Source organism: Colletotrichum godetiae, assembly GCF_030913485.1.
Source record: "Colletotrichum godetiae strain CBS 193.32 chromosome Unknown BDP55scaffold_32, whole genome shotgun sequence".
Classification (NCBI taxonomy): domain Eukaryota; kingdom Fungi; phylum Ascomycota; class Sordariomycetes; order Glomerellales; family Glomerellaceae; genus Colletotrichum; species Colletotrichum godetiae.
In genome coordinates this window covers 34,878-46,607 of record NW_026851280.1, presented here as the reverse complement: position 1 = coordinate 46,607, position 11,730 = coordinate 34,878, and the positions used below count along the sequence as shown (strand labels likewise).

The 11,730-nt window shown below is 50.1% G+C and overlaps 2 protein-coding genes across 2 annotated transcripts; both read left to right on the top strand.

The window, feature by feature from the left end:
* Window positions 1–320: 320 nt before the first annotated feature.
* On the top strand, window positions 321–2,500 carry BDP55DRAFT_556613 (P-loop containing nucleoside triphosphate hydrolase protein; the record flags this gene model as incomplete). The annotated part of the gene is made up of 3 exons (XM_060569608.1): window positions 321–2,048; window positions 2,115–2,195; window positions 2,252–2,500. The coding sequence occupies 3 exons, from the start codon at window positions 321–323 to the stop codon at window positions 2,498–2,500; spliced, it is 2,058 nt and encodes a 685-aa protein (XP_060427182.1).
* A 6,156-nt stretch (window positions 2,501–8,656) lies between these two features.
* Window positions 8,657–10,481, top strand: BDP55DRAFT_695487 (general substrate transporter; the record flags this gene model as incomplete). Its single annotated transcript, XM_060577471.1, has 5 exons — window positions 8,657–8,801; window positions 8,860–9,530; window positions 9,581–9,930; window positions 9,992–10,275; window positions 10,336–10,481. The coding sequence occupies 5 exons, from the start codon at window positions 8,657–8,659 to the stop codon at window positions 10,479–10,481; spliced, it is 1,596 nt and encodes a 531-aa protein (XP_060427181.1).
* Between the last annotated feature and the right edge of the window lie 1,249 nt (window positions 10,482–11,730).

The following is an 11,730-nucleotide window of genomic DNA, read 5'->3' as shown; positions in this document are numbered from 1 at the left end:
CGGAACCCTGCTCAGTTGGAGTTGTGTGCCGTAAATAGATCAAGTTTGGGCTCATATTGTATCTTGTTGGCCAAGGATTGAGCCGGGTCTCCTGCATTTCCCAGCTGTGTCAGGTTGCGTGCGGTTGGGTGGTATACATGAGCTGCGCCGCTCCCTCCGGAAATGAACTAATAGAACGAACCAACAAGCCTAACGACAAGACCGTGGGGGTGACTCTTGAGGACTCTTATAATTTCCTTACCCTCCACGGAAATTTGTCTTGATTGACGAAGTTCTCCGTAGCTCTCAGCTCTATACAACTTGCGTAGACTATGGCAAATATGTCTCAAACCAACCTTGATTCCGGAGCTCTCGATGAGTTGAACTCCGTCGAGACTCGCATCTTATTCGACACCACCGACAAGCTTTCCTCACTTGGCATTGGCAAGATCGTGAACCTCCCCCAAATCATTGTCGTGGGGGACCAATCATCTGGAAAGTCATCTGTGCTTGAAGCGATCTCCCATGTCAAGTTTCCCGTTAGCTCCGGCTTGTGCACACGTTTTGCCACGGAGCTGGTTCTCCGAAATGGCACACAAAGACGCGTCAAGGCCACCATTAGGTTCCACAACGATGTTAGACCTGCACAGGTAATTTGGGTCGACTTTTCTGAGGGAGAAGACATTGGCAAAGTCGTTACCGCCGCCAAAGAGCATATGGGCCTCACGGATTCCAACAGGGGATTTTCCAAGGACGTTCTACGTCTGGAGGTCGAAGGCCCGAATTTGTACCCTCTCACCCTGGTCGATCTACCCGGAATCTTCCACACCGCGACGGCAAAACAGTCGGCGGAGGGCAGAACAACTGTCATGGAACTAGTAGAAAGTTACATGGAAAAGAAAAACAGCATCATCCTCGCCGTCATATCAGCCAGTAATCAGCTCGCCAACCAGAGAGTCCTAGAAGAGGCTGCGAAACACGACCCCACAAGGGAGCGTACACTTGGGGTCATTACCAAGCCAGATCTTCTCCATCCAGGATCTCCTGACGAGCTCGAGTATCTCCAAGTGGTCAGAGGCCGCGAGGTGGTGCACAACTTGCAGCTGGGATGGCATGTGTTACGGAACCTTCCAGACTACGGCAAATCCGAGGCAGATCCTGACTCTCGGGACGTGGTCGAAAAAAAGTTCTTCGAATCTGGGTCCTGGGCTTCCATACCGGTGATTCATCGGGGCATCTCTGCTCTACGAAAACGTCTCAGCCACATTCTCCATGATCACATCAAGAAAAGCCTTCCAGGTGTTCTTGGAGAAATTCAGGAGAAGCTCATTGAAAATGAGGCCGAGCTCACACGCTTAGGGCAGGCCAGATCCAGTCATGCCAGCATGAGAGCATATCTTGTGGACATTGCAGGAGGCTTCGAGAGACTTGTTCGCGACGGCATTCAGGGCCATTACAATGATCCATTCTTCGGCGGCTTTGATGGCACTGATCGGAAGTTACGGTCTCACCTACGAAATTTCAATCGAGCCATTCGTCACATCCTCATTGTGAAAGGGTCATCACAGAAAATTTCCTCTGCCGTTCCTATTCCCAAGAGACGGAAGTTCATGCCTCTGCATCTTGAAGAGTTCCTCGAAAAACATCCATACGACCTTCAGATACCCGAAGCAATTGCCTGGTCGGAGATGGCCACTCAACTGGAGCGGCAAGCGGCTGCAAACCAAGGGACCGAGTTTCCCGGATACGCCAATACGGATTTGATTGTGCAGCTTTTTCGGAGACAGTCAAGGCCCTGGGAGGCTGTCGCTAGGCTACATTTGAAAAAGGTTCTCGTTGTTGTAAAGGGCTTCGTAGATCAGGCATTTGAGCACATCGCTGGACCCTTGGGAACTTGTAGTACCACTTCCAGCATTCTGTCGACTTGCGTCGATCCTTTTTTTGATGCAAAAGAGGAGATTATCGAGAATAAGCTGCGGGAGCTTCTTCGACCTGTCCAGCAAGGATACGCGCTTCCTCTTGATGCCGACTTCCAGGAAGCTATGGACCGCAGAACTTCTGACCCTGATGTGGAGAATGCTCCAGGGGACTTCGACAATGAAAACTCAAACGACGGAAGCTCAGAAGGCTCGCAGCATACGGGTACCGGAACTTCACACAGATGCAATGAGTTCGGAACCCAATGGGCCATAGAAACAATGCAGACATTCTACGACGTAAGTTTTGATGTCCAATTCAAACAATCGGCCGTAAACTTACTGACATGACGCAGATGGCGTTGCGCACATTCACTGACAACCTGATCAACCTGGCTTTGGAGAGCTGTCTCATACAGGAGCTCCCAGGAATCCTAACACCGAAGGATGTCAACGAAATGGATGACACAAGGCTGGAGGAGCTCGCGGCCGAGTCGGAGGAGATCCGGGCGCGGCGTACACAACTGCAGAGCGACATTAAGCTACTCAAACAGGGCCTGGATCAATGCCGCCGATACAGGCCCAGAGGCGTGACGAGTAAGTAAATTTCTATGCCTTGCCGACCAAAAGAAGATGGCCGACTGACCATTTCCTCAGATCAGCCCACCAATCCCACTAAGAGCGCTCAGCAAGAGATTGCTGGAAAATTAGGTGAAAAAAGTTCGATCACTTCAAGTTCAGGACCTTCGTGCTGACTTCCGATGGCAGCTAAATCACACGGCCAACAATCAACCCAAGGATCCATACCAAAGGCAGTGCCCATCGTCAGAACCCCCACAGAAACCGAGCAATCGTCCAGGCCACCCCCACCTAAGAAGACGAAGAGCCCGGTGGTCAAATTACCTCCTTCCGAAAGCTATGCTCCAACTACTGTGAAGCCTGAGAATAGCTCTCCAACTAAGAACAGCGGACTCTGGGGCAACACGTACCGAAAACCCGCAGAATTTGGCGACAAATCCGGCAACCTGTTTGCTTCAGTCCCAACTCGTCCTGTGAGTACAAACGGAACACCAGGACGGTCTCCGGAACAGCCAGGAACGTTCGGCTTTGCGAAGGGGTTTGGAGGGCTGGGAGTCACAGAGTCCAAACCCCTTTTCGGTGGGTTCGGGGGTAGCCCAAGTGGCTCCTTTACTTTTGAGCCGCAAAGTACCGCCGCGGCCACTTCGCCGTTCGGATCCAGCGAAGAAAAGGTTCAGGGTGAGAAGACCAGCTTTTTGATTGCATCAAGGCAGTAAAGATGTTCCTTCTCCGGCTCACTTCCGTAAAGACCGCGCAATGTCCATAGGAGCAGTCGTCTTACTTAGTCATTAAGAGCCCGGAAATGTCCCTTGCTACCCTTGCTCCATGTAGTGGCTATGAAAGACTGGGCGGGAAATTTACCGGGTTGGGGAAGGTTGGCCATTTCTTTTCTTCGGAGACTAAAAGAACTTCTCATAAGAAGATACTAGGCTGGCAACATATAGCTTATGTGCTTTTGTATCATCAGCCACTTGACAAGCAACCGCCGCGTAGTGTAGTTGAGGGCACAGATATGGTACCATTAGTAAACTAATTCGATAATGGACAAGATCGCCTTGATTGGCATTATGATGTGAATTGGGAAAGATAAAGAGGGAAGCAAAAGGAACGCGAATGAAACTTATATTTCCGTTGCCTTTGGGGCCATTGTAGTTAAGGTAAGGTCGCAGTTGCTGCAGCTTGCTTGCGGGATATGACGTCTCCTTCCACGCCTTTTGTCGATGGCACAGCCCTTTGTGCAGCCGAAAATTAGCCTCCAGGGTTTCGAAAAGCTTCAGTCTAGGAGTTCACAGACTTCAACGGAGAAATGTCCTCGACATTGACGGAAATACGCAGCTAGACCCTTCGACAAAGTTATTAGAATATTTGCAATGCCAGCTAGTTTGCATGGAGAAGCCAAATTACGCCCAAAGCATAACTGTGTGCTTATAGAGCAACTGTCTGATTTGTGGCCGGAAATGCGACTTCCAGGACTATGCCCATTGTCCTCTCTTAGAGTTGCGGTCAGACACTTCCAAGATTCTCATTTTTGTCGATATCCTAAATTTTACAAGAATGGACGACTTCAGAACACTGAAGAAGCCGGTCAGCCGTTGCATCCGTCTTCCGGCGCTCCTAACTGTATTCACTTGCACTAATTTGATACCTTCTCCATGCTCCTTGACATTTGAGTATACCTCAGTCCCTCGAACTCAACGCACCGATCACTCTCGGTCTCGGTATTGATATTACTTAGGCATATCATCACATCTCTGTCAGCCGTAATATCCGTCTCGAAAATATTCGGCCGGATTCTCCGGATTATGAGACCAAAGTCGTGATGTTCACCACAAAGAGGCTCCCAGCGTTGAACAACGTGGCAACAGTATGATGGGACAATTCATCGTTATTGAACATGAACCGGAAGCATGACCGTCGTCCCGGTGGGCTGAAACCATAGCCAAAATGCATTGGCGAATCGGAACTGCTCTTTGGTCATGACCATGCACTGGGTGAATTCGGCCTTTTCTTCTTTACGCTCGGCCTCGCTCAGTGCACCGATCTCCGAAGAGAGGATAACAGAGTGTATGCCACCTTCGGATTATTTTTTGCCGCTTTCCATTGAAAAAGTGACGTCAATTGAAGGTCGGGGTCAGGTCCGTCGCACAAGTCAGTTGGTGTATCACACATCAGATGAGACCAGGCACACACTAATACAGAATTTGCCTTTGTGGCGAGACTCTCCTCTACGGTGTGGCGGCCCTGGGCGCCTGTTCTCCTTTCCCTGACCTTTTGGAAAATCTCCCGAAAGCTTTTTGATCCTCATTCCCTATCTGTACCTCATTCATGCCAAGAAATGGTCCCATTCTCGCTAGGTCGCATTGAGCAGGCGAGTCATTGGCAAGTAGGTCATCTGAAAGACGCCACTAGGGTGCATCTCGACACCCAGCAGCAACCATAACATCGTCATTGCTTGGTACTGGCACCCGTGATGCTTTAGAAATCGAAAAGAAACAATCCGATTACTTTCACTCCCATCATCTCATTGATGTTTACACAGCCCGAACCCAGTTTGACACTGATCGCTGTTAGCCACCATGGACGAGCTTGGCATGGTCATTATTTGTTTAGAACCAGTTGTTTGATGTGACCGAAGTGCTTGGCAGTGAAATGGATTGAAGAGAGTGGGTGGCAGAGCAGATTCCTTGTGTTATTCAGTTGCCACGGCTTCACGAGGCAGTCTAGTCTCTTAATCTGAGGTGGTATGCAAACTCCAACCTGGTTGAGATATCTTCCTCGGCTTAAGAGACGTGCTCCTTTGGCCCAAAATCGAAGCAAATCGTGAGGCTGACGATGATCCGCGGGGAATAGGACTTCTTTCCCAAATCAACCTGCTAGGCTACAGCTCGTCGAAGTATCCTCATGGGGTTGTTTCTCCGTCCTGCCCCTCGTCGTCAAACGCGCGAGAGACATGCGCCTCCATAAGACTAGATCCACAGGAGCTGTCCTGGGCAATAGGATTCTGATCCAGTTTTCCCGAAGTTTTGATTATGAAGCGATCAATCAAAGACCCATTTTTGGCCAAGAGCGGGAAGTAGGAAAGTGTTAGCTTGCTTTAATGAAGCTTTGGATGTCATCAAATGACAGCTCTTTGACCTCCACACTGAAAGCTGCAAAGGTCTTGGCAGTGGGGTTCTGATCTAACATGTTTCCTGGTGGCTTGGCATCAGACGCTGCAGACATTGGGATGCTACGATCTCCCTTGGTCGATTTATCGATGTCATACACGAAATAAATGCCCAGGAATGCAACATTGGAAAGGAGTCAAGCATACAGGCGGCTTCGTCGACAATGTCGCAAGCCCATTTCGTATAGTCGTACTAACCTGCGTCAGTGCTATTTGATTCGTGACTCGAGAGTTCCGACTCCCGAGTGTAGACTAAGAACCCTAGCCCAAGTGAGACTCTCTCAGACAGACACAGAACTACGCATAGGATGCTAACGAGAGCCTCTAACAAGAGCTCATAGATGCAACCACCAAGAATGCTGGGTATATGTTAGTGTTGAAATCCCGAAGCTTCAAATATTGTGTGCACAGGCGAGACCCTGCCCAAGGCCATCGGTCAAGACAGTGTCCCTGCCATTTTCTGGAGCACAACCCCTCCAAAAGGCAAGAATACACGGGCTATCTGCGCGGGGTCTTAGACTTTGATCGTTGACATCTGCAATGTTACCTTCAGTATCCCTGGCGCCCTCGTGCTCTTGTTCCATTCTAGCCTAGTCTCGTGTGCCACGGAAGCGGGGGGCGCGGTTAGTATCTCCTAGTGCCCGCAGCATCCTACTACGTCTGATCACGATATCAGGTCCCAAGAGAAGAGGCCATCTCTTGCTTCTGGGTAGCTCATTTCTCAATATTCATCTGACGTGCGGCGTTTTGAGCTTCATCGGTATACCCGTCAATAACGACCTGGATCCTTCGAGTGGCTGTCACCCAATTTCTTTGCATGTTTCGTCATACGACCTCAGAGCTTCTCGCCCACAGAAAAGATTCAGTAACGTCTCAGGATATGTTAATGGGGGCCGTTCATCTTCAATTTCCAACGGTTCACTGCAGCTTGGCTACGAAGAGACGAAAGCATGAGGAGGTTCAGCATACCTAGAAACTTGTCGAAGTAAAGGCAAAGTCAAAGACAACATCATAAGCGGATAAGAGATGATATGGTCTCAATAAAGAGCTTTATGGAGCTCAGCCCCAGACAATGACAGATTTCCCTATCAACAAACGACAATTGTACAATAAGTAGCTTCGCTGAGCTCTTCAAATTCGTAACAACTTGCGATCGAGGGATGAAACCCATTGGCTAACAAGACTCGGGCAGGCGGAGCCACGAGCTCCCCGAATCCGGGTAGTCCCCTCTTTGACGCCGAAACGCGGAGGCGTTTCGCGGCGGGCCAAAGCGCCACCTATCCGTCCTCTTTGTGGATAAGCAAGACAAGGTCAAGGCTTTCTTTACCGAACGCGAGCTACCAAGACCGAAACAATAGTTGGAGATTCCCGAGAAGAATGCCCTGGGCTATGTCAAGGTTCAGTGCTGGGAGACGGTGAGGCTGCATCTCGTCGGTATGTCGAGTTGTATGCGCGCGGATATCTTCAACATCCCGCGTGCAACAACGCAAGCGGTGACAGGGAGATCTTCCGGTACGACTTCGGATCGGCACATCTTATTACGGCCTTTCCAATCATGCACTGCCGTTGTTTTGACGTCCTAGGCATGGGGATGCTAATCACACGGGTTCAGTGTCAGGTTACATCGATCTCGAAGGATGAGGCTCTTGGTGTGGATACCAATCTCAACGGCATATTGAGTTGTGTTAATATAGGACGCTGCTAATGGTGGGTGGTGAAAGCGGTGAATGGCTAGACCTCCTCCCAATGTGTCGGCCGAGAATGGGGCCTGAGACGGGAGAGTCGGCGTTCTGTGACGCTGAGCATCGGTGTGGTTTCCTGATGGGGCTCATTTCATCTCAAATGTGCATCAACCTGTGGCCACTAAAAGAGGAGGAAATGAGGTTTCTTCGTGGACTGGTGTGAATGGCTGGCTTCAATTTCCATCAAGACTCTGCCTCAAGAGGCTTGCCCAGACAGAGACCCGAGTCTGTTGTGGCGAGTATTAGAGCAATGAAAGATGCATTTAGGTTGCGTAGTAATCACCACGGTGGCCCAGAAGTCTGGACGGCAGAACCCAAGTCGTTCTCGCGAATTACGATTTGGCATGCAGCTTAGACTTCGGAGTAAAGTCCAGCTCGGCTCATTGTCAGACCTGCACTGGCTGTAGCTGGGCAAAGCCTCATCGTCAGAGTGTGGGATTGGGTAAGTTTAGCTGGGTTCTGCTGGAGATGCGTTTCTCGGCATTAACTCAAAAACAAGACAAATTCAGATGGTACTAATGTACCCCGCGTATCTTCTAGGCGTGGATACTAGTGGCGATACATACGGCCCGATCCCGTCAAATCGCATCTGCATGGAAATGATCAGTTGAATCATGCGGGCATCCCGGAAAGGATCAAGGCAAGACCTGGGCCCCTTTGTCCAAGAAGCATTGGCGAAGGGTCGCGAGGTGCGAGTGTTGAGGGAGGGTAGGGGGGCAGACTAAGTCTCCATTTTACCGAAACGTCGTGGAAGACGTTTGGCACTTGGTTGCCATGATCAGCGCATACAGGTCTGATTCGACAATGGCAAGGGGAGATCTGATGTCTTCTGACCGTCATATAGAATGAGATTTTGGGTGTTGTTTGCCTCAGGAGCAAGGAGACGGCCTGAATTGAAACGATGTGTAGTACACTTGGCGGACAGAGCGTTCTGGTGGTGCCGTGATGCCCCGACGGCATCCGACGGGAGGCGTTTAAGCTCGCACCACCAACTTCAAGGTCCAAAGCTGGGGTCTGAGGGCTTGGGTTGGGTTTTCCTGGTTGTCCGTGAGTCTCAGAGGTGTAAGACCGCCATCCACCAGGGTTTCCCACTGGCCTCCTACTCGGAGATAGATATTCAACTCATAAAAGAGAAAGCCTCCCTGCCCACTTTCGGGTGGTTTTGTGATTTGGTTTCCACGAGGGCGAAAGGCAAATGCCAAGACAAGAGATCGAAGTAATTGAGCTGGTCTTGAATATTCCTTCTTTTGGACACAAACAACAAATCGCCCATCATGCTCGACTACCTGCGCCGTCACAACTACAAGGTGACACGTCACATCACATCTAATCTGTTGATGGTCACCTTGGTATTTGGCATGAGTGTATTCACATTTGGATATGAGGGCTCAACACTCAACACCATTCAGGCCATGACACGTAAGTATCTCATGTTAATTCGAGCACCAGAAAGCCCAAGCTGACAATTGGCTCCAAGCGTTTGAACAACGGTTCGGCGACTACATTCCAGCCAAGAAGGCCTTCGGATTCACATCTAATAAGCTGGCTTACATGAACTCATTTCCTCTTCTCGTCTACGCCGTCGGTGTAATATGCGGAGCTCAGATCGGCGAGCGATGGGGCCGGAGACTGGTATTCATTCTCACCAATATTGTTTGCATGGCCGGAACGATCATCGTTTACACCGCAAAGAGTTACAATCAGCTACTCGCTGGCCGGATGATTGTCAATTTCCACGTCGGCATGGAGGCTTTTCTCATTCCTATGTTCCAGGCCGAGATTGCACCAGCCGCTGTTCGAGGCTCACTTACAGCTATTTACGGTGTAAATGGCGTCTTCGCAGCATTCATTGCGTCCATCATCACCGATGTTACGAGCAAGCTCACGGATGACAACTGCTGGAAGATTCCGGTGGGTATTGGCTTCATTTTCCCGGCCTTCTCTTTATTCTTCTGGGTCCTCATTCCTGAATCCCCGCGATGGCTACTTCGGAAAGGCCAATATGCCAAGGCAGTTGAGAACCTGGATTATCTTTACGGAGCAATGCCAAACTACGATGCTGAAAAGGAGGCCAAGCTTCTCCAAGAAGCTCTCAACACAAGTGAGACCACTGGAAAGTGGAAGGACTTGGTCAAGGGCACGAATCTGGTAAGCGAGCTTCTTCCGTGGTGTACTCCATCCGCTAATAAGCCATTTAGCGTCGTACCGTCAACGGTCTCATCGCCGCTGCGTTGGCTCAGCTTTCTGGTTCATCATTCTCCAACCTGTACGGCACAATATTCTTGAAGAGCTTGAAAGTTATTGATCCGTTCATGGCAACCATGGTCAAGCGAGGGCTCTTGCTTGCGACTGCAATCACTTTCATGTTCATCATCGACAAGGCTGGTCGACGTCCACTTTTCTTATACATGGGCCTCATGCAAACGGCAGTTCTCATGGTCATGGGTGGATTGGGTACGATCTCACATCCAACGGTCGACATCAACAAGGGCATTGTAGCATTGACGATGATGTTCCCCATCTTCCATTTCGTGTCTTTCGGTGGCCCGTAAGTTACCCCCACTCATGCACACAGCGACTACAAGAAACTTTGCTGACGTCCTGTACAGTTTGCAACTTACTAAGACCGAGATTCCCCACATCACCCTCCGAGACAAGTCGGTCATGCTTTTCTGGCTGACTGCCAACCTCTGCAACTTTATCTCATCTTTCACCTTGCCCTACCTGCTGCAGGAACCGGCGAACCTTGGTTCCCGAGTCGGCCTAATATACGGTTCGATCTCAGCCTGCGGACTGGTCTGGGGCTGGTTCTGCATGCCCGAGATGTCCAAGAAATCTCTCGAGGAGATTGATGAGATGTTTGCCGCTGGTGTCCCAGCCTGGAAGTCAAGACGTAAGTTCATCAATCTTAAACCTCGACGACACTTAGATCGCAGTACTGACCCAAGAGCAGATTGGCGAGGCGAACAAACTGCTAGGATCACCGAGTTGGAGAACAATGGTGTGGTGCCTAACGACAGTGACAGTGAGAGGAACAGCATTGCAAAGTCTGACTTGCAACCGGTTGTTCAAGAAAGAGAAAAGACATCTAAGGTTTGAGACCTAGATCTGCCCATTCTGTACATATTTTCACGACGATCGCATGACATGAGTACATGAAACGGGGTCAGTATATGATACGTGAGAAGAATAGTAATGATAATATCTGACTGTTGTTAACTCCCTGTTCTTTTCTTACCGTCTGCTCGTGACCTGGATGTAATCGCGTGGCTTTTGGCGCCAGCGTCCTTCGTATGCCAGCGCATTGGATTCTAACCGACGGGCTCAAGGGCTCCGAAAGTCTACCATCGGCGCCCCTTCAAGGTTTAGTGAGGTATCGTAAGCTAAAAATCAAGTTTTCACGCAGCATATTTTAGAACGTCCCAAGGGCTCCTAAACGTCACAAAGGCGACGGTTGTGATGGCTGACTTTTGGACAATGGAGGGATCTTCCTTGCATGAATGTGAGGCATCCTCCAATTAGCATGTAGATCCTGAAGAACTTGCCATAGGGCGGCTTGTGCATATAACCGTATTTTTGCGTGGGCTCTCGTGATTGGTGATCGTCGCCAGGGGCTTAACTTTCCACGAGACTCTTCTGCGGAACCTCATCTCACATCCTCAACTCACTCTTGAACGTTCTTCTCTTTCGACTACCAGATTTCAAGACTCTAGTAGGCAATCTTTTATCTGTTCTGTAAGCCTGCCGAACAATTCAGCGCGCTCACCCCTGAAAACGAGGCTCAAATTTGGGGACAGAACTGTTCCGTTCGCCAGCGAAACAGTGTCTAATGGTGACTTTGTTTCCCTTTGATCAGACGGCGCGCTCAGACGAAACACCCGACGAGTTGAGAGACAGTCTGGCCGAGGCTACACCACGGGCAGCTGCACGTTGCTGCACAACCTCAAACAGGGAAAAAAGCACGCAGTTGTAGAGCTGGCCGGCTCGCGATGCCCCATCGAATTGTGGTCTATCCCGCCCGGCTGCATCCACTCGATCTGCCGGCTCCCGAGAACTTTACAAGAGGTTTGACGACAGACGCGATCGGCGCGCTGCAGTAGCCTACAGACTTTCCTCCTTCTTACGTTGTATTGAAGCAACTCTATCTGTTTAATAATACTTCCGACTCCAAGAACACGGGTTTCGCTGCCTATCTGGTAACCAAGCAGCAAAAGCTGAAGCTGCTAGAGGTCCCCCTACGGCAAACTCTAGCTGCGTAGATCGGCTAAGATTGTCCTACCTGACGTCCCCGCGCTACACCCTTCTCAATCCGTGCTCCCACACATCGTGCTGAGTTCAAATACCATCC